At 31.7% G+C, this 26,926-nt stretch overlaps 7 protein-coding genes across 7 annotated transcripts; 5 read left to right on the forward strand and 2 right to left on the reverse strand.

The window, feature by feature from the left end:
• Positions 1-27: 27 nt before the first annotated feature.
• Tsp_01234 (hypothetical protein) lies at positions 28-441 on the reverse strand. Its single transcript, XM_003376985.1, has 2 exons — positions 284-441; positions 28-214 (listed from the first exon to the last, which is right to left on the reverse strand). The coding sequence occupies exons 1-2, from the start codon at positions 439-441 to the stop codon at positions 28-30; spliced, it is 345 nt and encodes a 114-aa protein (XP_003377033.1).
• A 6,315-nt stretch (positions 442-6,756) lies between these two features.
• Tsp_01233 (protein dpy-19) lies at positions 6,757-10,469 on the forward strand. The gene is made up of 16 exons (XM_003376986.1): positions 6,757-6,880; positions 7,114-7,138; positions 7,198-7,285; positions 7,344-7,481; positions 7,543-7,663; positions 7,849-7,904; positions 8,257-8,299; positions 8,548-8,633; positions 8,866-9,003; positions 9,059-9,160; positions 9,236-9,310; positions 9,389-9,451; positions 9,517-9,636; positions 9,718-9,904; positions 9,967-10,066; positions 10,316-10,469. The coding sequence occupies exons 1-16, from the start codon at positions 6,757-6,759 to the stop codon at positions 10,467-10,469; spliced, it is 1,620 nt and encodes a 539-aa protein (XP_003377034.1).
• Positions 10,470-11,315: 846 nt separating this feature from the next.
• Positions 11,316-16,337, reverse strand: Tsp_01232 (putative ADAM 28). Its single transcript, XM_003376987.1, has 24 exons — positions 16,212-16,337; positions 16,079-16,155; positions 15,854-16,009; positions 15,613-15,731; positions 15,476-15,543; positions 15,329-15,391; positions 15,190-15,261; positions 14,873-15,118; positions 14,720-14,807; positions 14,610-14,664; positions 14,418-14,532; positions 14,274-14,345; positions 13,917-14,012; positions 13,700-13,831; positions 13,549-13,666; positions 13,361-13,469; positions 13,179-13,286; positions 13,050-13,122; positions 12,866-12,961; positions 12,585-12,777; positions 12,441-12,510; positions 12,201-12,329; positions 11,872-12,125; positions 11,316-11,851 (listed from the first exon to the last, which is right to left on the reverse strand). Exons 1-24 carry the CDS (start codon positions 16,335-16,337, stop codon positions 11,316-11,318), a joined length of 3,171 nt encoding a protein of 1,056 aa, XP_003377035.1.
• A 1,584-nt stretch (positions 16,338-17,921) lies between these two features.
• Tsp_01231 (conserved hypothetical protein) lies at positions 17,922-18,624 on the forward strand. The gene is made up of 2 exons (XM_003376988.1): positions 17,922-18,101; positions 18,403-18,624. Exons 1-2 carry the CDS (start codon positions 17,922-17,924, stop codon positions 18,622-18,624), a joined length of 402 nt encoding a protein of 133 aa, XP_003377036.1.
• Positions 18,625-19,400: 776 nt separating this feature from the next.
• On the forward strand, positions 19,401-20,085 carry Tsp_01230 (conserved hypothetical protein). Its single transcript, XM_003376989.1, is given in 3 exon segments — positions 19,401-19,641; positions 19,660-19,760; positions 19,846-20,085. The coding sequence occupies 3 exon segments, from the start codon at positions 19,401-19,403 to the stop codon at positions 20,083-20,085; spliced, it is 582 nt and encodes a 193-aa protein (XP_003377037.1).
• A 1,961-nt stretch (positions 20,086-22,046) lies between these two features.
• Positions 22,047-22,352, forward strand: Tsp_01229 (E3 ubiquitin-protein ligase). The gene has a single exon (XM_003376990.1). The coding sequence runs from the start codon at positions 22,047-22,049 to the stop codon at positions 22,350-22,352; it is 306 nt and encodes a 101-aa protein (XP_003377038.1).
• A 1,788-nt stretch (positions 22,353-24,140) lies between these two features.
• On the forward strand, positions 24,141-25,137 carry Tsp_01228 (cytoChrome c oxidase subunit Va superfamily). Its single transcript, XM_003376991.1, has 2 exons — positions 24,141-24,329; positions 24,979-25,137. Exons 1-2 carry the CDS (start codon positions 24,141-24,143, stop codon positions 25,135-25,137), a joined length of 348 nt encoding a protein of 115 aa, XP_003377039.1.
• Positions 25,138-26,926: the final 1,789 nt, after the last annotated feature.

A 26,926-nucleotide genomic window follows, 5' to 3' on the forward strand; every position in this document is an offset into this window, starting at 1 on the left:
AATGACGAGGCCAATGCAGAGTGGATTCTATTGCCGAAAGATAAAAATTCTATATGTAATAAGTTTTATGCTTTGCAAAGCAGCAGGCAGCTGCCACGCACAGACACACTCGCAAAACATTCGCATATCAGGAACGGCTGCTGGGATGCTTACTGCCAACAGAACAAGCTTGACGTTCTGTTCAGCCAATTTTTTCAGTTCAACCTTGGCCGGACTTTTTTAATTTGAAAAAAAATACAATTCAACAAAAATCGAAAAAAAAAGATTATCAGTCCAAAAGAACCTGCAGATCATTTTCCAGTGGGTCTGTGTGCAAGTGAACTCGGTTGACAAAAGCAAAGTTGTCTGACACGTCGAGTGGTCGGTCGGGAACGAAACAAGTTTCAAAAATTGGTCACTCGTTTCTGTAAATTCATTTTTCTCCACATTTCCATAATACATATCATACGATGTGCACGTTGAATTATTCAATATGCATCTTATACTCTATGTATGTGTGTGTGTTGTTTGTTTATTTTGAATTCTACACGCACACACACACATACACGTAGATAAAAGTTGTACTGTTTGCCGGTCACGAGAAAATGAACGAGACCTGGAACAGGCACATACACACACACACACACACACACACACACAATGATCGCAAATGGCCACGTTGACCAGGCATCGGTTATTACTTGATTGACGCACGTCAATCTGTTCAATAATCGACCGAATCCATAATTTCGAAATTATTAATTTTCCCTTTCAACGTGTTAAATATCAAATTGTGAAAACAGGGCAAAAAACAAACAAACACTGCCTCTTTCTTGATCTTCTTAATCTCAATCAACGCATTCCAATGAACCAATTGAAATTTCCACCTGAAGTAAACCCCCAAAATTGGCACAGTTTAAATATACTTTGTGAAGAGTTGACTTTAAAATTTGTTTTAAAAAAAATATTTTTGTCCGCATTTTCAAACAATTTTGATTTGAATTTAGAAGAAAAAATAAAGATTCTCATCTCGATCGGACAAATTTCAATGGAATAAATAAAAAAAGAGGTGACGAGAAAAAAAAACTTGTCAATGATAACCACTCGGACGTACTGTAGAATTATGATAAATAACAAAAAAGGGAAAAGAGTGAAAAGATCTTCCAGTGACGTGTTGGCAAAATCTGAGGCCGTTCGCTACAGTCAGTCAAGTTGGCATGATTTTTCAGATTATTTATTATATATATAAAAACATGTTTTTTTTCTGAAGGACTATTTGATTTTTGAAGAAAAATAAAAGAACAATTTTTATTTTTCAAAATTTCAATGATCATTCTATTCGAATAAAGTTGGGAAAAGTTAATCGAACAAAAAATTATTATGAAAATAAAATATTTACCTCCTTTTTTTTCCTCGAAATTCTTGGTATAATTTACAATTTATTGATAATGTTTTGTTTTTAATTTTTCAAAATAAAAATGACCAATAAAAAAATATAACTGCCACTGGTGCAATTGTAGCTGTTAGCTGTGACTGTTTTGGGCGCAGCAGTTGTCGCGCTAGTCGACAGCTAGCACCGAATGCCATTGAAAAGCAAAAACGTAATCGAACATTATTCATCATCATTATTTTCCATCCATTGTTTGTTTTCAAGTGAAATCATCAAATTTTGTCTGAATCAACTTTTCCACAGCAGAACACGCGCACGCACATGCATACATGCATAATAATTTGTACAAAATTATCTCATATTCGTCGATTATTATTCTAAATAAAATTTAGAAAAAAAAGATAATCAAATAACGCATAAAAACAAACAGAACAAAAAAATCTTTTTTTTTCAAAATATAAAAAATATAGACGGAAAAAAAAGAATAAAAATAGGTGCACTTTTTGCAAATTCTGAAAAGTTATTTTTTTGCACTTGAAAAGTATCGAACTTAGTAGAGTGGCAAATGCAAAAGTTGTCAACTTCAGCGGCAGGTTGGTACAAAGCCTGCGGCTTTTTCACGTGCTCGATCAAATGGCATTTGTTAGCAAAAATATGCTCTCATTATTCATCGGATTAATAATAATATATGATAATTGTAATGAAACAATTCTTGATCTTTCCATTCGGACAATTGTTGCCAGAAGAAAACAAATTTTTAATTCACCATCAACGAAAAATGCATAATGGAGATTTTTGTTTCAATCTAATTTATTATAAAAAAGATGCACCTTTTTTTTTATAAAAAATAACATTAAATTTAAAATCACATATGCATATGTGCTTGTTTGGTTTAAACATTAAACTGAGAGAATAATTTTCATTTGGACGCTATTCAACAACCTTTGGATGATGCAAATTACATTGCACTATTTCACTTTTGCTTTAGAGAAAATAATTAATCAAATTTGAATTCAATAATCCGATCGAATGTGCTGTACGAGAAAAGGAAATAATTTCAAACTTATATACATATTGTGAAACAACTGCGGAACTGGTACAAACTTGAAAATCATGAAAATGACATCTCGCAGCTGTACTGAGTAATAATCGATTGATTGCAAGTGAATTTTTTAATGCTTCGAGCAAAATATGCTATTTTAATTATTGAACTGACGAATAACAGCATTTGGTTCTAATCTGTGTTCAATATCAACAAATAGTAATAATAATAATTGTTATTTAAAAATAAACTTTCTACAAAATCGTTGCTAACAATATTTGCTTGGATTTTCTTCAATTTTAAGCTCCCATTTTCAAAAATACAAAAAATAAATCTTTGATATTTTCAACTATTCAAATGTGCGATTCGTTTTGCAACTTTTTTAAATTATAATGAAACTTTCCAGATATTTTAGACAATGAAACAAAATGTTATACATTTTTAAAAAAAAGATGCATATTCAATAATAAAAAGCTTTTATGCAAATAAGGATATCTCAAACAAATGGGTTCTTTCTTAAATTTCATAAAAAATATGACATCAACATATTTTAAAGTGGCAAGGAAAGAAGAAGTGTTAAATTTTACTTAAACTGTTGACAAAAAAAATTTAAACTTGAATCCAATTGAGCCTGGTTTCATGAACACGAAAAATTTCACTTTATCTGTTGGTGTTAAAAGAAGCCAATTATAAATGTAAAGGGAAAACGTGGACAAATAATTGTTGAACATTAATTATGAAAATCAAATAAAACTTTTGTGTTGCAAAATTGAAAATTTACTGAAACTCAGGTTCATCTTATTCAGAGGCAATGATGCTTTTCGACAAGGAAAGTTAAGCGCAGCTTCACGCTGTTTGTTAAACTACATGATAACAATATTTGTTAATTTACAAAAAAAAATATGAAAAGAAATTGCAATTATTCAATATAAATATAATAATTCGATAAGAAAATGGAATGTAAAGCTTCTTCTGCAAATTATATACATAATGCATACATGTGCAGATAGCAGTTGATTATTACAAATTTATTATAGATGCATAAATTAAAGGAAACTATTTTTTCATATTTGACAAAGTCACAAAGTTACTAACGAATGAAAGATACTGTAGAGTGAAAATTTTTTGCAATGCAAAATTACAGCATTTGTTCTCATTTAAATGAATAGTTTGCGATAACTTTGTCACTTGCAAAATATGGTGCTAAATTTGCAAAAATGTCAACAAATCCGCATAAATTATTATTTAATAAAAATCTCCCTTATAATTCGCTTATCGTTTTCTTTTTTTTCAAAATTCTACTTTCAAGTGGATGCATAACAACTATCACAGATCAACGATAAATAACAATGAAGTGTTAAAAAAAATTCAAGTGAAATGAAATTATTTGAAAATATTCAAAAGCAATAACTATTTATAATAAAATAATTGAAAAAAAATAAACTACTGAATTTCATGAATCTTCGAGGCTCAGTGTTCAATGAAAAAGTTAAAGATTTGTTAAAATTCCTTAATTTATGAAAATGTAATAATAACTTTACAAGGTAAGTGATGATATATTTAAAAGTTAAATACAAAAAATCAAATTTAATAAAAACATGACAGTGTATTTATAAATCCAATTGAAAACAAGTTTTACCAGTTTATTACATTTATAAATGAAATAGTGATACGAATCCAAATTTTACACGTATAAATTGCAACGTAAAAAAATACTATCAGCATTGCAGAATTTCTTCTTTCTTGAGCTCATTGAAAAACTTATCAAAAATAGTTTTTTGAATAAAAAATGTCTTACACAAAAGTTGCAACATTTGAAAATGCAAAATTGAAAGTTGATAAAATGGAAAGCACTTAAAATTCATCTGCATAATATCTAGCAGTTTAAATAATCACAATAAAGTAAGAGAAAACTAAAATTGCAGTTTATAATTTTTCTTTTTGTAAAACTAAATCATTTATTATGAAACAACTTCGAAATAAAAACATGAATGAAAATAGGTTTTGCAAAAAAAAATAATAATTACAATTTTAAAATTTGATCTAATATTGATATTTGAAAAAAAATCAGTTAAATTTATAAACATTCAACGGAAAAAAACCTAAAATTAAAGAATCTTTTAACTGAACTGAAAATTTAAATATAATTGGATGAAATTTTGACAGCAACATACGATTTCATTGCAACACAACATCACAATACGTTAATAATGATAGAATGAAGTGAATACAAATTACCTTCTGGTTGTTTTTTTTATATGCTGATTTGGTGCTTTCAAGTGCAATTAATTGTACTATTCGGTTTTCATTTTTGGTCTTTATCGAACGGATCCCGTTGGGCGGGGCACAGTCAGCTCTGATCAGTATTTTCAGCCAATCTGTACATGAAAAGTTCGTGCACACCGACGACGGTAAATTTTAGGCCACTCAAACGCAATGTGACAGTTGGAATGATGCGCTCACAGGACCAAACCATGCCCTTATTTATAATATACAGCATGCCTGAATTATATGCTGCTGTTCTCTTGACGAAAGTTCCAAATGGAAATGGGTCAGTGGTTTTTGCTTGATAAACGCTCAGCTGATTCCGTCTAGACTGCATTCCATTCCACCTTGTGCCTGTGAATCCACCACCAAAAATTTGGATGATCTATTCAACTGTTGACCATCTATACATTAACTGTTCATTAATATTAAAATAAATTAATTTAATTTCTTTTCTTTTTCAATTAGCTCATATTTTTTTATCAAATAATTACATGAAATGCAAATTTACCAATTTGAAATACTTAGCAGTTTATAAATTGGCAAAAAGAAAAAGATAATTTTCTCTGGATATGATGTGAAATTATAAATTTACATTTGAATTATTTGGAAATAGTGAATTTTAAAATTTTGGAAAAACTTTCTTTTATCAGTATTACTTTATTATTTTTTAAAGTTATTCAACATTTATTATGAATGAATTTTGTTATCAAGTGTTGAAAATTCTTTCATATCTCAATTAAACAAGTCGTCCTAAATTTTTGAAAATTACTGTGTACATTTGCATTTATTTAAATAAACTTAAAATATTATTGAAAAAAAACTTCCTTTTATAAATTAAGTACTTGCGCATTAAAATACTGTAATAGAATTGGAATTGTTCCGGTGGAAATTTCATCTTCAAGTTAGCTGGTTTGGGTGAAATTTAGAGCCTTTAATTTTTGAACCACTAGCCCTTGAAGTGAGTAATTATTTGTGCAAATTGTTCGTCGATTTGTGCTTTTTTGGTAAAATTTTTTTAATATCGCTGAAAGTTGAAATTCTGTTGGTGATTTATTTTTCAGAACTTAGTTAAAAAATCTAAATCAGCAACTGTACGTATCTAAGAGGGCTTTCGGGACAGTTTATGTTATTTCCCTTTCAGGCACGTATGCTGCAGCATTGTGAAGCCACATCTTACAAGATTCCTGCCATTTGATACGCTGTAACGCGTAAAAAAGTTGTAACTTGGAAAGTTTACTTTTTTTTAATATTAAGGCAATTGCTTATGAACGAATCCTCGGTTTATGACCATCCTAAATCACAAAATGTCTTATTGAACATGGTTAAGGAAGTTTTCAGCGTCACTTTTCTTATGAATATATAAGTAAATAAAACTGTTCAAATACTTGACATATTTTAGTTTAAGGCATTAACTCATTTGGAAGTTTAACCCTGTTGACGCTTAGATGATCAGTAAATATTTTTAAGTTTATTTTTTAACTTTACAATTAAAAAAACTCATATTGTAGACAAGTTTTTGCTTTCATGTCATTATTGCATTGCACTGATATTTATTTTCATTTATAAGGAGTGCCGTATAGACCCACTTTTTTAAAGTTTGTTCTATATTAGCAGTTGTAAATCTCCTTCAAACCTTTCGGTCAGTTTATAATGTATACTTATAATGCTTTTAATGAGAATAAATTAAATTTATGATTTGTTGCGTAATATTTGATTGGAATATGGAAATAAGTTGAAATTAATGGTGATTAATTTATTGCCAATTCAATGAAATAAATCGGTGATTGCAGTACAGTTATAGCAAGGGAAAGGCAAAATAGCCAGTTGTTAGCATTAATAAAATGAGAATTATTTGAAGAGAATAATTCAAGTTGCTTATTAAAATATTCTCAAAATGTACGCGTGCATAAGCTGAGAGTTGCGATGGAGAAATGTAATTTTTTCTTTTTTTTTGTAAAATCTCTTCGGATTGTTGAAAACATTTTTATTATAATATATTAGGATGCTTTGTGTTGAATAATAGTACATTCTGTGTAGTTGAAGTTATTTTCATTTCAGGTAGCATTGTAGAAAAAAGATGACTTCCAAAGTAAAAAAGCGTGATGCTTTGAATTCATATAGAAAGGAACTCTCGCAGGGGGCATCTTCTAAAAATGGAAATAAAGCTTACATTTTGAAATCATTGTTGGTTGTTATTCTTGGTAATCTGTTATTATTATTTTGAATTTGTCGAGTTTGATTTATTAATCCAATTAAAATGTGATAAGTTTTGCAAAATATATTTAACTGCTTTACCTTTTTGCATATATCTATTAGTTGAATAGAAGAACAAGTAATATGAATATTGTAAACTTTTTGCTTGGCATTAATATAATATTTTATAAAATAAATAAATACTTTATATGTTTATTATGTATTTGTTATTTTATTTTAGCAGTTTTATGTGGCGCAATTCACGGGTGAGATTTGATTTTAATTGTTTCAATTGGACAAAGTTTTAATATTGATAAAGTTTTAGAAAACATGCAGCTGAAATGTTTGAAAGAAGTACTCATTTTTCGCATTTGGCCGATTTTGAACGAGAAATGCTATTTCGAACTGAAATGGTAATTTCAATAATTGAAGTGCAATTTTCGTGATGAGAAAATTTTAATTGATTTTTAGGGATTTTATTATTCATTTTACAAATATCTTGTCAATGCAAAATCATTCAAAGAAGGCTTGATTGCTTTGACACGTGATAATCAAACTGAATATGGAAGAGAAATAAATGCATTGAAAAGATTTAATTTATATCCAGAGGTTATCTATCTTCTTTCTTAGGATACAATTTATTGGTAAATATTTTTTTTAATATTTACAGATTATTATATCCGCCATGTATAGAGTATTCAAGTCGATTACAAAATATTGGAAAATTCCTACTCAAATCTGTTGGCAAGTGAAAAGAGATGTTCACCTTTCACCTGTAACCAGCTGTGAAGGTATATAATTCATTATACTTTAGAAATGATGTATTTATTTTAATTTAACTTTAATTTCAAAATTTTAATAAATTGAAAAATTATAATGCAGTTTTCTTTCAGTTTTAGCTTTATTTATTTGATTAATTATGGATGAATTTAAATTTAATTTTACATATATATATATTTTCATAATTTATTTACAGGTATAGGAAATCAAATGTTCTTTTACATTTATATGGTCTATTTTTTGGCTGGACTAGTTGGTTCTCTTCTTTTTCTTTATGGTTTTCTGCTCAGGTGAGATGAATATATTTCACTTGAGAGAATTGTGTAACTGTAGTTAGTTGTTTTTTTTTCTTTTAAATATCAGTATTGTTTGAATGCGATATTCATTATAATTTTCTATAAAATAATGAAGCACTTTTGCATGTACTTTTTATTCATATATGAATTGTGATTGAATACTTTATAGTGATTCTATTTTCGGTGGCCTGTTTACGGTGTTGTGCTTTTTTTATAACCATTCAGAGGTAAGTATATTTGTGCAATATTTATGATGCATTTCAAATGTTTTTTAATGTAACAACTGATATAGAGCATTATCAATTTAGGCTACTAGAGTGCAGTGGACTCCACCGTTGAGAGAATCATTTGGTTATCCGGCATTTTTGTGCATTACATTATTAATTTCGAAAGATTTAAAGTCCATTTTTGTTTTTTTAATAATTCATCATACATTTATTCTTCTAGTCAGTTTCGTTTGTAGATACAAATCCAGGTTGCATAATTATATTCTGATTTCATTGAGTTCAGTAATGTTTATGCTTGTATGGCAGGTGAGGATGAGAAAAAATTTGTCTTTTGTTTGTATTAATTTTTTTCTTTTGCATATTCCATTACAGTTTGCTTCTATCGCGTTAGCTACGGTGGTTGGCAGTCTTGTGACACTGAATATGCTCGGCTTGATTTCCAATATCCATCTGAAACAGTTTTTTAAAACTTTTTTTGTACATATTTTACAACAATTTCCAAAAAAAAGATATTTTGTATTGTCATTTTTTTTTGAAATTTAGGTGAGCATTTTGATAGCCTGTTTTATGCTATTCAAGAATGAAATGTTGCTATCTTCGCTTTTTTTTGCAAGTTTGATTGCCGTAAAAGTGAGAAGAAATGTTTGCATTATTACTTTTCTTTGATATTTTAATGTTTGCTGTTTTCAGATTATGCTTTATGTTGAACAGTTACTTCTCAAAGGTTGCTTTTTCAAATTGGCAAATTTTTCGAAACCGTTCACATTTGCATTTGGTGTTGTTTGTGTGAAATTTTTCATTGGCAAACTTTTACGAACAGAAGACGATGTAGGTGTACAAATTATCCCACTACAATAATCTTGTTAATGCGTATGTTTTCAAGGCGCATATTTTTGATCTTCTGCGAGCGAAGATATTCGGTTTGCACACTTTTGATACGTTGTTGTACACATGTGCGGCAGAGTTTGACTTTTTGCCATTTGAAGTTAGTGGATGATTCATTCATTGCTTTTTGTTTTTTTTTGAAAATTATTATTAATTTTTTCCTTGAATTTTTCAGTACTTTAAGAAAACTTCAGCAACGTTGCTTTTACCAATGGCATTCGTGATTTGCATATCTGGTGTATACATTTTGGTAAAAGAAAAATAATTCTACAATAGATAAATAATGAAAAATTGATTGTCAAGTTTGAAAAAACAATATTTTTTGTAGTTTTTCAAACAACTTTTGAAAGAGAACAAAACTTCGAAACCGATTAGCAGTAGCACAGCTATGGTTTGTTACAGGCGATGGGGTTGTAATTTTTATTCATTCATTTTTGTTTGAAAGTTTTACTTCAGATTATTTTTAACATGATTCAACTGGCTTGCTTTGCTTTAATGGCCGGCATGATTATGCGCTTGAAGTTGTTTCTAACTCCCCAGATGTGCATCATTGTTTCGCTGTTGTTCAGTGAAAAGGTAAAAAATCTGTAACCAATTAACGTTGGATTAAAAGACGAATGTATTATTTCTGATTTTTTTTTCTTTGACATATTTCAGTTTTTGTGCGATATTGTTGGATTTCAAGTAAAGAAAAGATGGTTCTTTGCTGCGTGCATTGCTTTGCTGTCGTGCATGTCCGTGGCGGGTATTCGCAATATCAACGAAGAACGGAATATTATTGGTGAATTTGAAAATGCTGATATGGAAAATTTGTTCGATTGGATCAACACCAGAACATTACCAAGTGAGATTTTAATTGTTGTTTTTTTTGTTTATTCATGTAAAATGAGGGGATTTTTTTTGCAGATGCTGTATTCGCTTGCTCTATCCCTTTGTCAGCCAATTTGAAATTGACCACAGAACGACCAATTGTTATTCATCCGCATTACGAAGATGCAGAATTGAGGTATCACTCTGTTTCATTGTTGTTGTAGATGCAATTTTTGGGTTCTTTGTTTTCAAGGAAACGAACAAAGCAAGTGTACGAGATGTACAGTCGCCGATCTCCGGAAAAATTCATAAAAGCCTTACAGAAGTTGCATGTGAATTATTTAATTATCGAAAATTGGGTCTGTTTGAAAGATTCAAAGTAGGAGAACGAGAATATTTCCCCCCCAAAAAGTGAATTAATATTAAACTGTTTTTCACCAAACAGGGACAACTGTAGTCAGACAGATATTTGGGATTATGTGGACGCGAAAAGTAGGGGACAATCGGAATCCATATGTCGCCGGCTTCTTGCGGATGATCAGAAATTTTTGCCTGTTGTTTATTCTCATGGTGGTTATTTTGTTTTCAAAGTGCAATAAGCAATTAAATTGTTTGAAATTTAATCAATAATTTCAAACATAACAATCAACTAACTACTTTGTGTATTATTTTTATCATTCATTCATTCATTTTACGTACGTACAACAGATAGATATAACAGATATTTTTGTGCATACAATAAACTGTATTTTTTTAAAAATTTATTGCACATTATAAAGTAAACAAAATAAGAATGAAAAACAACAATCAATTCATTCAAATAAACAGACATACAACAACTTGCAAATAATATGATAACAACAGCATACTGGATGAAAAATAAACGGTAAATATTATAAGAGAGAAACAAAAAAAGAAGATAAAAATAGCAGTAATAAAAAGATGAATAAAAAAATATGTGCAGGCAGGTTATGTAAAACAGCATAAATCGGCAAAGTTGGTCTTTGGCATTGTAGAAGAAATAAGTATTTTTCATATACGAAACATGGCAAACAGAAAACTGAACACGAGTTTCACAGAATGTCTTGTCATGAATTAGATGAAAATAAAAACAGAACAGAAAACAACAACTGCAGAGAAAAGTGAATGCTTTAAAGCCAATGGAAGAAGAAAATTAGTCGACGTAATGTATAATAATGTCAGCCGGATAATAAATGATGTGTGAATGAGCATCAGAGAGGCAGCAAACGGCATGGGCGTTGTCGCCAGTGATGCCGGCAGTGATGGCCATCCACAGCCGGACGATTCGACTGACTGATGTCGAAATTTTAGTTGCTTCTATGCAAATGGAGGAAGGGAGGGAAAAGTAAATATGCAAAACAACAGTCGGCAAAGTTTGCGGTCGCAACCGCAGCATTTTTTTTTGGTTTCTCAGCTGGTCAGCTTCATCCTCTCGAGCTCAGCTCAGCCGACGGGACGGCAGACTTGGATCTTCGGACGGTTCTGCGAGGACGGCGGCGCCGTCGAGTTGCTTCAAAAGCAGCTCGATGTTGGTCAACTTCAGCGGCTTCGGCTGCTGCATCGTTGCACCTCTGGACGACGAGCAAGTGCTGTTGCAGGGACTGGTGCTGCAGCGGGTCTGGGACAGCTGCTGCTTGTCCGCGGGCGAGACCGCGTAGGCGGCCAAATCGGCGCCACGGCTTCTCGACGGGGAACAGCAACCGTTGTTGTTGGCGTTGGAAAAGCTGTCCAGAGCAGCCGGAGACGCTTTCAGCAAACTTCGATTCCGCACGTACATGTACGGGCTCACTATGGCGGCGGTAGTTTGGTTGAGTCTCGGCTGCTTGCTGTTGAACGACTCGTAAAGGCCCCCACGGGTCAGCCGGGCGCTGTTCGGCGTCTGCAATGGACACCGCCCATCGTCGCTGGCGGTCCAACAGCCGCCGCCGTTCACACCCACGTATCGACCAAAAGTCGACGACTGCTGATACGGCGGCTCACTGTCGTAGCCAGCATCGCAAGGTCTGTTAGCCGCTAACAAGGCACGCCATTCCGGCGCCGTCCGTTCGCAAGTGAAACTCTGAGGACCATTTTTCAATATGCCCCGACTTGGCAGTCTGTTCATCGTCAAAGTGACTCTTTCTGCGGAATTGGCACTTTCTCTTGACTTTGCCGACAACGATTCACGTTCATCGCATTCACGAATCTGATCCAACGTCCGACGCTTGTTCGTAGTCATCACCTCATCTGCACATCTGAATAATAAAACAAACAAAAACATAATATCCATCACATAATTAAAATGTAAATTAAAAAAGAATACAAACTACTTGTAAGTACGCGATGGACCAAATCGTATACTGCGTTGACCAGTTTCTGTGGAAGAATTACTCTCCTTTTCAAAATCACATTTCTCCGATGTGGGAGTTTTGGCTTTTTTTGAAAAATTCGCTCTTCTTCTGAAATAAATATTTTTAAAATAAAGTCAGTTTATAAAATGAAAAATAAAACTGTCCAAAATTTCAAGTGCTCGTTTCCCCTACCTGTAACACAACAACAGCAGAGCTAACATCAGAATCATACCGATCGCAACACATCCCAAAATGATCAACATAGCATAGGTGTCCAATTTGGAAGAATCTGAAATATATCGCCGACTAAAAAAATGTTCAACAAAAAGGATTCAAAAAAATATTTCAAAAAATGCTACATACCACCGCTTGGAAAAGTGTCCGGAAATGATACTGCAACTGGCATTTCCGAATCGCCGTAAAATGATGATCCTCCATGCTCCGAAACGGCACTTTCTCCAATGGAGAGCATTTCAAAAGTGAAATTTGCTTTCACGCTGCAATCACGCCCAGTCCATCCGGCATCGCAGTGACAAATATTCAAATTCGTGCATATCTGCAATCGAAAGTGTACCAAAGGATTAATTATTACAACAAGCAAAAAGGTCGAGTTTGTCGTTGTTTAAACAAAGCTAACAACATACCCCGTGACCAGAGCAGAACAAAGCTGTATTTGTTGTAGGGCAATCGACGTGTTGATAAATGCTTCGCAACGGGACGCAGTTTTGCGAAATGCATGCCTGGATGAAAAGAGGAGAGTCAAAATTAGGTGCAAAAGAAAGTTTCAAACGAATAATATTAATTAATAAATTAAATTCTCTCAATCACCTCAGATTTGCCGCATCGACTTCCGTCAGGAATTAAACTGTAATTCACCGGCGACTTGTTGTCAATGAAAACTCTACAATGTACAGAGATTACAACAACATAAGATATTAAATTAAGACTCCTCCTCACTTGCACTCATAGACGCTACCGTTTTCAGTGAACTCGGTTTTGAAATACAGAGAAAAATTCGGTACCTCCTGACCACCTTTACAAAATAACAAACCACACATTGCATTGCTAAATTGAAATGGCAAAAAAATACATGTAGACAATCAAGCAATATCAAATATACGAAGAACAAGCAAACCCACTTTTCAGCACAAGGCAATGGCTTGTTGTTTTCATTGACACCACAGTGGCCAAAGTCAATGCCGAGAGTGTTGAATTTCTTGAAACAGGCCGGATCCGCAGCAGAAGCATCTGAACACAATTGGAAACATCACAATAAGCAAATATCTGACATCAATCAGACAGTGGAAAATTAAATATCCAATCTCACTCGGTCCCCAAATTCTCTGGCATTCGCTGTCCGACTGACGACACTGGCCCCCGTAACATATGCCGAGTCGATTGATACCACAAGCAGCGCCGTTTGGCTTGTACGAATCCGAGGGGCACTGGAAAAAAAAAATATGCTCAAAATCAACAACAAACAAACCACCACCAAGCTCCAATTCGTCGAAGCCGTAAAGCAAACTCACATTTCCAGACAAGCCGGAACAATATTCCGGAACGTCGCATTCATCCCGACTTGGCCGGCACAACGTCCTGTTGGTGATAAACTGAAAAAGACAAAAAGCAAAAATGCTTTCTTTAAAGCTGACAACATTTCAAACGGAGCAGCAGCAGGAGAAATCTGTGACAAACTTTGCATTTTTCACAACAAACACCCTCTGCACACTGGGCGTCGGCTCGCAGTGTGCAAGTGACCGCATCGCAACATGGATCAACTGAATCGCATTCCTGGAATGAGAAAACAAAATAATAAACCTTCCACTTATCCAACTTTATTATGCATTTATAAGATATTGCAATTAAAAAATTTTTTTGATGATTTTTCCCTTTGTCCACAATACACGGGACAATTGTGAAATTATCATATATAATACACTTCAGCTTTTCCTTATTTCGTTTTGCAAATCAGAATTTAAATAATAATAATAATAAATTCCTCAACCGATTAGCAAATGTTGGTTCGGTCAACAAACGCAAACAAGCACTTACTTCCACAGAACCACAGTCGCAAAATTCACCTGGATCTACCACTTTGTTTCCACATAGTGTCAAAGCGTTGTTCTATAAGCAACAGCATGCAGAAATGAATTGTATAATTTGCAATCAAATCGAAACATGCCAACAATGTTATACTTGTAAAGGAAAGTTAAACAAGCATCTTCCCTGGCCTGAACGGATCAACTCCAAATAATCATGCTTATTGCATTCAGTAAACTGATAAACACGACGGTTCTTTTTCGAAGTCATACTGAAAAAAATTTTTTTTTCCTTTAACATAAAATTACTGCACAAATAGACACACACACATATATATATATGACAAACCTGACTACATTGTTCATGATACCGATAAAATTTTCACCATTTGTACAGTCAAATTCTAAAATATTTTATTAAATAAAAGAGAAATAATCCAACAATAATAATAACTATACCAGAGTCGTCGTGACTCATTCCAGAAATGTGACCAATAGCGTGCGCCATTAACAATGACAAATAATACGGCTGAAATTTGTCGGCAACCTGAAACGCACAACGACGAATAAGTTAATTAATTAATTAATTAATTAAACAGAATAGAAGATTACCTTAATCATACCAGCTGCTCGAGCACTGCAAACTGTATCCGCAGCAGACATCATCTCTGACGTCGTCAAATCAGCTGCAGTAAGAAGCAATGCCAAGTCGAAGGGTCCGTTGTAAAATTCATAAGAAGAAAATTGAATAAAATTCATCAAGCTGGGCAAAATTTCTCGCTGCACTCCAATTTTATTTTCAGTTGTCCAAATTTCGAAATATACCAAAGATACTCTTGTATTCAACTGTTGGAATGCCTGCAATCAAAAAAGTATATATTAAATTTACATATAAAATAACATCAGAAAAAGAAAAAAAAACAATTCACCAAATCAACAGCATTCACTGCTTCCAAAAAATAACTAGTCATTTCCCTGTATCCAACGTTCAAAAAGTCGTGCTGAATAAATATTATTTTTTTTAATATCAATAATTTCAAATTAATTTTTTTTTCAAAAACATCTTACTAATTTCCGATCTACGAACAGTCCAAGTTCGATATATTTCACTTTCTTTTCAACATCTCGTCTCTGAAATGAACAAAAAGAAGAAGAATAAGAATAATAATAATAACCAATTTTTGCGCAAATTCCACAATTCCATATAATTTTTACCAGTTTTCGCCTGTGGGGCCTCCTTCTGTGAAACCTCTTCCTACTCCACTCTGTGTTGTCGGTGTTTCCTGAATGAGCATTTTATTCAAAACAAAAAAACTAATTATAAAAAAGAAAGTTTTTTTTTCATATTTTACCGCACGATGCTTCGTCATCCCATTTCAGTCGAGCAAAAACGTGAGGATGACGCCGACTGAGGTCTCCACCTTTAAGCGGAATTATGATGAACGTCTGATTTTCCATAACAATCGATCCTCTGAAACAAAATCCAACAATAAATTAGCGTGAAAATATTCTGTTTCTTTTTTCCTTATTAAAATGAATATTAATTTCATCTTAACAATTTAAAAATCAATCCAACATCCAAAGAGGTGCTACCTCAGACCGAAACATGTCGACAAAGAGACTTTCGATTTTGGCTGACCGTGTACTTGACCGTGATAATAGCAGTTGGGTAATGATCGACCGCTCGTTTCTGACGGTGAATCCAGCTTCAAATAACGCACATACTTGGCAGCAGGTTGAATTAAAACACTGAAAATTATCAACAACAAAAAATTTCATAATTCGAATAATAATAATAATAATAAGCATAAAATTTACTCGTTCAGTTGAACATGAATTCTCCAACGACCATAACTTGTTTTGATCACGAACGAGCATCGTTCGAAATGAATCGTCTAAATATAAATTTTATATGAAACAAAATTAACGAATTAAATATTAATTTCCTCACAGAATTATCAAACAAATAATTCTGGGTGTCAATGCCGACTCGCCCTCGATCGCGCAGTTGAACTGGATATACAATTTCGAAATCATCGACAAGATGTTCAAATAGTTCCTTGTTCCAGCTGTCCATTTTGAAAAACTCTTCCACTAAAAAACATAAACAGCCAAAATATATATATATCATTTTCCATTAAAATGTTATTAAACTGACAAGAAAAAGCAAAATACAAAAATAAGAAATAAAAACAAGCAAAGTATCCCATTTCCTAAGACATTTGTTACAAACTGTGAAATGTCGATTAAATAGATTTCGAGAAGAAAAAAACATAATGCATTCATGGAAAATGTATTGAATTTCAAAAAATTTTCCCATTTCAACATTACACATGGTAAAATAATTAAATCTTAAATTGACCAACAATCACATTGATCAATTGAAAATTTGGTCATTTTAGTATGGTGTCATTTTTCAGTAATTCGGAATCCATTTTCATGAAGAAACAAATTAATAATCAATCTTTCACTGCATTCAACTGGATGCTGAAAATTGTTAAAAGGAAAAACATTTTTCACGTGGTAAAATTCAAAAAAAAATGGAATAAAATTCGTGAAAAATTTTCAGACAAGATTATCGTTTCGAAAATTCAAATCACAGACAAAATCATCATTTTCAAACAATATAAAAAAAGGATAGTTTCATTTTCTGAAATGCTTATTCAGTGTGTATTTATTTATTGAAAACAAAAAATATTTTGATCTGATCTGATCTGAATAATATTTTAAATTTATACTTTTCTCAGTTGTTGCAATTTTGATCGATTTTCAATGAATTGCAAGTTCTTTAGATAATCTGATTCTGAAAGCGAGAAAAATAACCAACCAAACGTCCAAATGCAAAATAGATTAAATCAACCAACCCCAAAAGCTGACAAAACGTCGACTAATCAATTTCTCCATAAATGATCAAAGATTAAAATTATTATTATTACAATCAATCAAAAATAAAAACAAAAATATGTTAAAAATCGATACGATAAGTTTCTCTTTTCTTTTCCCACAAAACTTGTGACAATATAATAATCATGTTGTTGTTTACAAAAAAAAATTATCGCTTGTTGTTCGAGCAAATGTAAAACAAGTGAATTTTGAAATTTCCCAATTAACAACAATTTCAAACACTGAAAAACGCTCAACAATTTCAAGCTTGTCCTGGTGTCTCGGCTAGTCAATTAACAGTCTGTCAAATGGACATTTCCTGTAAAAGCAATCAATTTCTGCTCCTCTTCACAACAACAATTCGTCATTAACTACCACAACACACTTTATATGTATATTTAATTTTCATAAATTTTTCAAAACACAACGAAAATTTTGTTTTTTACAAATAAAAATACCACCGTTAAAGATTGATTCATTATTCTATTTCACATTAAATTTTAATAGCAATAAATAAATCCCATTTACACATTGACTTCCAATTGAATTTATAATGTATCACTTCTCTTTCATGCGCAATGCTAAGCTAGATGGAAATTTTATTTCAGAAAAAAATCCGGAAAACTATTCTTTTGTTTTTCTTCTATTTTTAATGTTCATCATTTGTGCATTATGCGTTGAAACAAATCTACCGTGAAAATTGATTGTTTGAATAAAATTCAGGTGAATAAAGAACGTTTTACAGTCAACTTTACGCAGCGATGATTATTAATAAAATATGCCCAAGTGCAACAATTGCACAACAACAGTGCATCATTATTACTGCTATTTATTTTACAGTATTCAGAATGGAATATTTTTCGATGGTCCATTTCCTCCAGGTTCTGTTTATTCGTTTCAAATTGATGATGAACAGGAACCTGCAAAACGGGAAAGAAGACATTTTTATTCAGGTCATGTCAGGAAATAATTTTTTCCACAAGAATGGAGAAAGGTTGATCAGCAAGCAACTGTTCGAATGTTGTTATACAATTCATTAAATTGCTAATGCATATATAAATAAGTGAATGATCAAAATACCAATTTTCAAATTTTGCTTCTGCAAATTTGAAAAAAAAACCCAAAACTCTATCAAACAACCCTACATAAAATGGATAAATTTCTATTTCGTGTATTGGTGAATAAATTGAAAGAAACACAAGTGATGGATAAGAAGGGTTTTGATGAATAACTAGCCTGATCAATGTCAGATGGTTTAGCGTCTAGCACACGGCAGGACCCAAAAATCCAATTTCTGCCGGCCGGACGACCTTCGCCGGTCTGGAATCCTTGAAAAGCGTTGGTCAGGCGCGCAATTAAGCGAACCGAGCTGGATGCACGATTACCGACGGGTGACTAATGCTGCGGTCGATAAAATCTGGCCGAAACCCAAAGGTCCACTCTTCGGTGACCGGTCCAAAGACAACGGTCGAATAATATAAATCAATTTCTAGCTAATTAATGCATCTATGAAATTCGGCTAAATGATATGTATGTCTGCGCACAATGAACCGCCTCATCATCATCATCAACCCTAAGTGTCTACTGTTCCTTCCGAATATGCACAAATTTATGTGCATGTTTAAACGCATTTATGTACACATACAAAGCAAAGTCATCATTAATCTACTGTTGGACAGTGTCCAAAAAAAATCAATGCTTCTTGACATCAACATGACAAGCTCTGCTTTTCAATCGACAATAGGCGCCACGTTAACGTTGCAGCCATTCCCAATAGAAATATTAACGACCGGCTCTATAAGACAAGATTAAACAACGTCCAACAGGCAGGTAAATGCCGGTCGATATCGCTTTGTCAACGTGCTGCAGAGAAATTGAGCGTAGAAAAGCAGTGATTTTAAGGCACGAATTAAAATTTTCACACGTTTGCAATAAAATGAGCAAGTGAGAAAATGGCTTTCAATTGAAACAAGAAAAAGAATGAATGCTCTTTTACAAGTGGAAAAAGTTTTCGTCGAAAGAAGATCGATCCACTTGATTAATGCAATTCTTCCCAGACAATGGAAATGCAAAAATGACAACTGCAAAATAATAGCTAACAAGGCAGAGGGTCAATGGCGAGTTGACCCATTTTTTGCTGAAAAAAGCTGGCAAAAGGTTCGTTTGCTTATGCTCGCCGGAAGCGCAGAAAATCTGACACTTCTTGTCCACCACAACACGCTGACATCTCGCAGCACATGTGCTGCTATATAGATACATGTATGTGGACTACATGCACTGTCGAGGTCAACGCTTCTCTGTGGGCAGTCACCACCACCACCACACGTGCGCCGAAGAAGCAAGTGAGGAATACAAACAGAAAAAACTGAATAAACAAAAAATAATAAAACTCACTTTCGTTCCATTGGGGCAGAGCAGAGATGCCGGAAGAGATGAGCAGACAGAGCACGAATTGCCAAAGCCGAAGCGAAGCGTCGAATACGATTCGCATCGAAAACGTGCTTGAATAAAAAAAGCTGGGCGGCCAAGAGCCAGGACACTCACGGCACAGACGGCAAAGGGCGAAATTATTTCCGCTAGCGCTTCACATCTACTGGAGATGTGTCTCCTACAATATGTTAGTAAAGTCGAATTCAATAAAACAAAACTGGTCATTATTTCAACACAATGAGAGAAAAATTCAAAAAAAACTAGCAATCCAGCTACTTGATGAAGAACGGAAAGCGAAATTGCAGTTTTATGCTTTCCATTCGCTCACGGATAAAGATAATATAACAAATGGTGATCAACACCATCAATTTAAATCGAGAAAAAAGTTCCAATCAACACTAATGACACATTCTGTTGGAGTGTTCGAAAGACGCGATACGTTAAATACTTCAGGTGGAGATGAGCACAGAAAAGATGACTGTCAAAGAAATACAAAAAAAATTTGCTCATGAAAAATTTACAATTTTAATATATATGTAATGAGGACCTTACTATTCCACAAATACACAGTGATGAATCATTTAAAGACGCGCGAACATAGCAAGCTGATTCGATTGGCCATGCTGAATCAACTCCAATTGGTTTTACTGTAGCAATTTTGAAACGCAGGTTGTAATTGACATAATTTCAAATGTGAGCACACCAAAGCAAGCAAAGCGGATGCCAAATTGTTACACTCCAAACATCAACATTATTTTTGATACATTAAATTAATATAACCAATAATAACATTAACAACTGATATATCAGTAGTTTAAGAAATTTTTTTACAATTGCAAATTATGCAACATTATATGTATTTTTACGTTTGATAGGAAGTCATTTTTTTATAGAGATAACTTGTATCAATGCGATGTTACAACTTATGCTTCAAAACAATGATTTTAAATGAGATTATGAACAAAATAAAAACAGCATTACGTTAAAATGAATAAATAATTTGTTTAATATTTATATGACTATTCTAAAGTATTTCATTTTTATTTCAGTTTTAATGAAACTGAAATAGAGTAAATGTGAAACTTTTCAACTGCCAACTGGATGACTAAATTTATCTTTGCTAAATTAAAATATTTATCCGAAGCAGTTGTTATCCAAATGAACTGATAAAAAACAGCTGAAAATGATTACCAACTGTTCGACTAGCAAGCACATCTTTTTGACATATTTTAATTAAGTATCTTGCTTCTATAAACCCATTCATAATTGTATTTCATTTCAGTGATTTATATTTATAACATATTCGTAATTTCATTATGTAAGCTTTTAATATTAGAATTTTCAAAAATATATCAAGCCTAAAATCACATTACAGCACTTTGAAAAAATAGGCATTAAATATATATTTCTATGATATTTCAATTTTTTAGTATTGTCATCAAGAAGTGCAACAGTTGTCACAAATTCCATTGCAAACAATTAAATCATATCAAATTGCAATTACTTTTCTGTTTAATTTATTCAGCTGCTCATTGCACTATTACATTTATTTGAATCTGCTTATTTAGATAGACATATTTGACAAGATTACTTTATATAAGCAAAATATCTGAAAACTGGCTGATTCAATTTACACATAAAATTGTGATGTATATTTATAAAATAATATTGCATTTTATTTTATAAAAGTTTGTTTTATTAAAGTACAGTATGTAACGTTAAGTAATACATTAACGCTAACATTTGAAATCATTTTTAATGAATTAATCAGAAAAAACAAGGAATATACAAAGAACTTGAATTATTAATTATTAATTGCTTTATTTAAATTAACGCAAATCATTGTTTTAATTATAAATGAAAAAGCATTTATTGAAAATGTTTGATGATGAAATTTTGAAGTTAACTTGAAAGCTAAATTTCATCCTGTAAAATTACTCCAACTGTAAAACAGAGGGAAGATTATTTTTTATCATAATATTACAGATTTTGTTATTTTTATTTAAAAAAGTTGTATAGAGAATTCAGTTTTATAATAATTTAATTTATTTTCATATTTGAATTTTTAAATGCATTGTTTTAAAAGAACTTTATTAACTTAAAATAATTTGTGAAAGCAATATCTTATTTATGCACCAGATATTTTAATTTTGATATTTAGTTTTACTGATAAGCAGTTGTTTAAGGAAGGTTTAGTTTTTTTTCTGTTTTTAAGATTTATATGAATGCAGAATTCATTGCGGTGATTTCCTTTTCTTCTGCATACTCACTGCATTTAATGAAGAAAATATCGAGTGAAAAGTAACATGTCAGTTTATATTATATCAAGTTATAAATTATTTGTTTTTTGAATAAGACTTTAAGTCTATGAATATTATTATATATTTGTTTTTAGCATTGTTTCAAATTACCAAAATACGGAGATTAGCTTCAGTGGAGACTGTTGCAGTTTATTACTGGTTGCTACATTAAAATGCCACCAAAGAAGGTAAAAAAAACCGATGAAGTTTCAAGTGATGCCCAAACTAGTGAAAGTTCAGATAAAATTATTTCCGGTGAAATTTATACGTGTACTGTTTGCATGACTTCATTGCGAGAGCAAGTCCAAGCAAGGAAACCTATGGTCACCACTTATTGTGGGCACGTGTTTTGTAAGCAATGCATTGAACGAACTCTTAAGAATGAAATACGCAATTGCCCTGTTTGTCGGGCTAATATTGCTCCAAATAAATATATTTTTATGAAGTACAAGCGTAAAAAAGTTCCAATGGAGGAGTAAATATTTTTTTCGGTGATATTTTCTTTAGTGCTGTTTTTAGAAATAAAATTGATTTTCCATTGAGTTCTTGCTACTCAATTTCACGAAGATTTTATCATTGATAAAAAAAATTTGCATCTTTTTCTTGCATTAGTATGTTATTAATGTTTAAGTTAATTAATTGTGTGTCGAATTTTTCAACAGTTTTCAACATATAATTGTAATTAATTAGCAACCTATTTTTGAAAATTGAGTACAATGTCATGTACAAAATTTAAAATAATTTTGCTGTTTTTACGTGAAAATCAGCAACGGCTCTTCAACGCATGTGCTATAGTTACCAGGTTCTGGGGAACACATGATAACAAATTGCTCTGAACTGCTTAAACAATATCGATGTAACATAAATATTGTACAGCAGTAAATGCAACTGTACATTGTATAGTGTTATTAGAATTGTTATAATATAAAAAGTGAAACATTTTTTAATTCGATGATTTAAATGCTTTCTTAAATTAAAAAATGTGCAATAACTATTGAAACATAAACAAAAAGAACACAAAAAAACGCCTTTTAAACTAAAAATACAATTCCGTTCGTTCCTCTTAATACTAACTTTTTTGGTATACGGTAAGTTTTTTCAATCTACAGTCTTCTTTAATCCTACAAAATAGATGAAACATTAATAAAGAAAAAATATTTAAATCGAGTTCTGTTTTAGTAAATAAAAAGCATTTCATTCGTTTGCTGTCTATCAATATTTGCCAAAAAATTATCTGATTATTTTGTTTTTGATGAATTTTTAAAATAAAAATTTTTTTTTAAAATAAAATTAACAAATAAAATTAATGGTTATAATAATTTTAAAAAATGAAGGTTGTTTTTAGGATGTTGTGTAATTTGTACTTGAGTATTATTTATTATCCCATGTCTTTATATATAGTTTTTATGAGTGCATTGATTCTTATTGAAATTTTACAGCATATTTTTGTTGTTTTGTAATTTTTGTCATTTTTTAAGGTATAGTCATGTTCCGTCTACCAGTCACAGATTGCATTAAGCAAATTTCTAGCGTTTTGTCACGTACGCAACTTTTGTCATCCTGGCGTAAATTCTCTAGCCATACTGCTGAAGAAACACCTGAACAGTTTGATAAAAGATTTATCGATTTTTTCAATCAACCAGATATCGATGGATGGCTTGTTCGCAAAGGTATGTTTCACTTTTTTAAGCATTGATCTGCTTTTTTGATCTGCAATCTAATGTTTTTGTTATTGGAGAGAAATTTAGGCAAAACGAGTCCGATTTAATCCTATTAACGATAAAAATCTTATATTATGTTTTATCTGTTTAACTGATATGTGTATTATTTTTTTCCTACGTAAAAACGTTTACTAGTTTTCAGTTTTATTTGTTGTATTTAGTAAAATGACAACTGTTTTTTGTTTTAAAACTACATTTTTTCTATAGCATCTGTGATCAATTTTAGTGAAAGTTAGCAGTAAAGTTGAACTTTAATTAATACTAAAGAAATTTGGTTTGAATTTAAGCACTTTTTAAATTTTTATGAAGATTTCTACTCAAATATGTAACATTTGTAAAATATTAGAATTAAGTAATTTTATTCGTAAAATATTTTTTTGTTTGTTTAACGATAAAATGATAGTGATATTATTTTACAGTGGCCGTTGGCAATTTGTAAATTTATGGTTTTATGATAAGTTGATTATTAATTTTAATATGTTAATGAAAGTGCATTCACGTCGGTCAAGGTTGGTGATATGAAATTATTGCAAAAGCTATTTTCAAATGTCGCTTTATTTAGGACTGTATGAGCTTCACTGCCATGATATTGTGCCAGAGCCTACCGTAGCAGCAGCAGCGCTTCGTGCTTGTCGTCGTGTGAATGATTATGCCTTAGCTGTGAGGTTTTTGGAAGCGATAAAATTGAAATGCGGTCGGCATGCTTCCAAAATATACCCGTACATTATACAGGAGGTAAGAATTCGCATTGAGAAGAACATATGCTAATGCAATATTTGACAGATGGAATATATAAAACAGCGGTTAATACTGACAGATGTGTTTTTATGAATAATTTTGATGATGATGATTAAATTAAGTGATTTTATTATTAAAATTTGATGTTAATTTCTTTTTGATTTTGATGAAAATTGCATGTTTTGTAATTAAAGTGTTTTGCTGATTTTGAAGTAAGATTTAGAAATAAATGATTACCTTGTGAAATTCAGTTGATTTCAGTAATTATTTCTGTTAATTATAAAGTAGTTCGTTGTAATACGTTTTAGAACTATGCTTTAATATTATTCAAGTTATTAGATAATGTTTGATGATGCAGATAGATTTTATGCAGTTTGAAATTGTTGTATTCTGTATAAAAAAAATTTTCTTTTTCTTAAAGTATGACAAATTTTAATGAATGTTGACAAATGAAATAATATTTTTGCGTAATTTGGAAGATTATTAAAAAATGTCAAAAACATACATGCATAACTGCAGATAGTTTATTTTGTGTTATTACTTTGTGATCAATAGATCGTATAAATTATGTTTTCTAACCGTTTTCTTTGCATTTTTCATTAAGTTGTTGATACGTATATTTTTTATTTACAATTTGATTTTTCAGCTTCGACCAGTTTTGAACGAACTTGGCATTTCTACTCCGGAAGAAATGCAATTTGACAAGCCGCAGTTGTTTAAGCCTTCACCAGACTGGTGGCCGGAAGAGTATTATGAAATATACAAGTTTCCCAAACACAGCACGTATCCAATGAAATATGTTTGATTAAATATTTATCAGTTTATTTTTCGAAAACAGTATGGGTTTAGTATAAAGAACGCAAGGAATGTATTAAATATTTTGATGAATTTTGAATTTTGGTGATTTTGAATAAGCAAATTGTTGTTGTTGTTGTTGTTGAATATTGAACAAAGAATAATTTTTTAAACACGGACATAACATATTATAATTTTATTTGAATGTTAACAACAACCGATTAATACATTTATCATTTATCAGTTAAAACTGAAAAAACACTTAAGCATCACAGTAAATTAAAAAAAATTAAGTACAATGGATAATTATGATTGAGTTACTGTTGTTTAAAAATTTTCAAGGCATTCTCGTGGAACTCTAGCCTGTATTTGATGAGCATCCGAAGTGCCTCCATCACTTCATTTTCATAGTTTGAAAAATTGTCCAGCAGTTCATAACTTTTTTGCAGTTCTTTGTGGTAAGTTTCCTTCACTTGCTTGAGCCGTCGTTCGACTTCTTTCATTTTGGCATCCGCTTTCACCAGTTTTCCGCCTTCAGTCGCTTGTTCGAATTTCAACTTCAGCGCTTCGTATTTGTCATTCTCCCTGTTGTAACTGCTGAACAGCACGTCGACCTTTGTTTTGACGTTTTTGATCAGCGGCAGATGATCATCAAAATAGTTTTCCATTTTGACAATTCTACACAAAAGTGGGGGTGGAAGAAGAGGATGAAAAAGCAAGAAAAAATATGATAAATTGAAAAAGCTTACGCCTTGATGGAAACTTGCTTCAAATAATTCAGATTTTGCTCGGACAATTCGGCAAACATCTCGTGGGCTTTATCGACACTATTTTTTGCACCATCATGTTTCATTGTTGAGGACAGTTGTTTCAACGATTTCGAAAGTTTGAAAATTTCATCGTCTGTCAGCGATGGTAGCATGTGCGGATTTTTACGATGCTTTTTTGAATTTTGCACAACACCTTTTACCAGTTCGATCATCTCTTTCAAATTGTCCGCAAACAATATCAATTTGGAGTACTGATCGGAAAACTTTTCATCCCCTTGAGGTCCTTCAATTTTTTGTTTTATCCAATTCCGAGCCATTTTGATAGGACGATATTTGCATAATTTTCTCTCGGATCAAACTGCCTTATTATGAAACTGAAATTTCAACGCCACACGGAGTAAAGTTTACAATTTTTTACCTTCGAATATTTTAAAGTTCTTTTTAAAGTCATTTATGTTTAAATTTATTTAAACTTTAAACTGTACATTAACCAATGACATTGTTATTATTATTTATGCTATTACGAAAGAAAATCAAGTATTTTTTATAATTTTCCATTGATTCACTGCATGCTGTTATTGCTATATTTCGACTGCAGTAGCCTTTGACAGTATTCTTGAAATTTAACCTTGAAAATTGTATAATCAGATCGAAATGAACACGAAAGAATAATACGACTCGCCGAATTTGTGTAAACTGATTGTTGAAACATGTTTCCACTAATGTTAGGCTGGTAAAGCTAGACTAGTATAAAATTTTCCTTTTATATATGCTATGGAAATGGCTTCACAAATTATAGCACAACTCACATTAACTGTATCAGGGATAGATAACTCGAAATTGTGTGAGTTGAGCGCACAGATAATTTCCTTTCTGGAAAGAAGAACAGTTTAATCAGTCAGCATGAAATAAAATTCAATATTCTGATACTGATATTCGTAAACATTGCCTTGTGAACTTTTTTAAGATCAACTTCACTGACTTTATATATCTTAGTTATTCAGACCAATAAAAAACGCTCTCACGTTA

Source organism: Trichinella spiralis, assembly GCF_000181795.1.
Source record: "Trichinella spiralis strain ISS 195 chromosome Unknown Scfld4, whole genome shotgun sequence".
In the NCBI taxonomy this organism is placed as follows: Eukaryota; Metazoa; Nematoda; class Enoplea; order Trichinellida; family Trichinellidae; genus Trichinella; species Trichinella spiralis.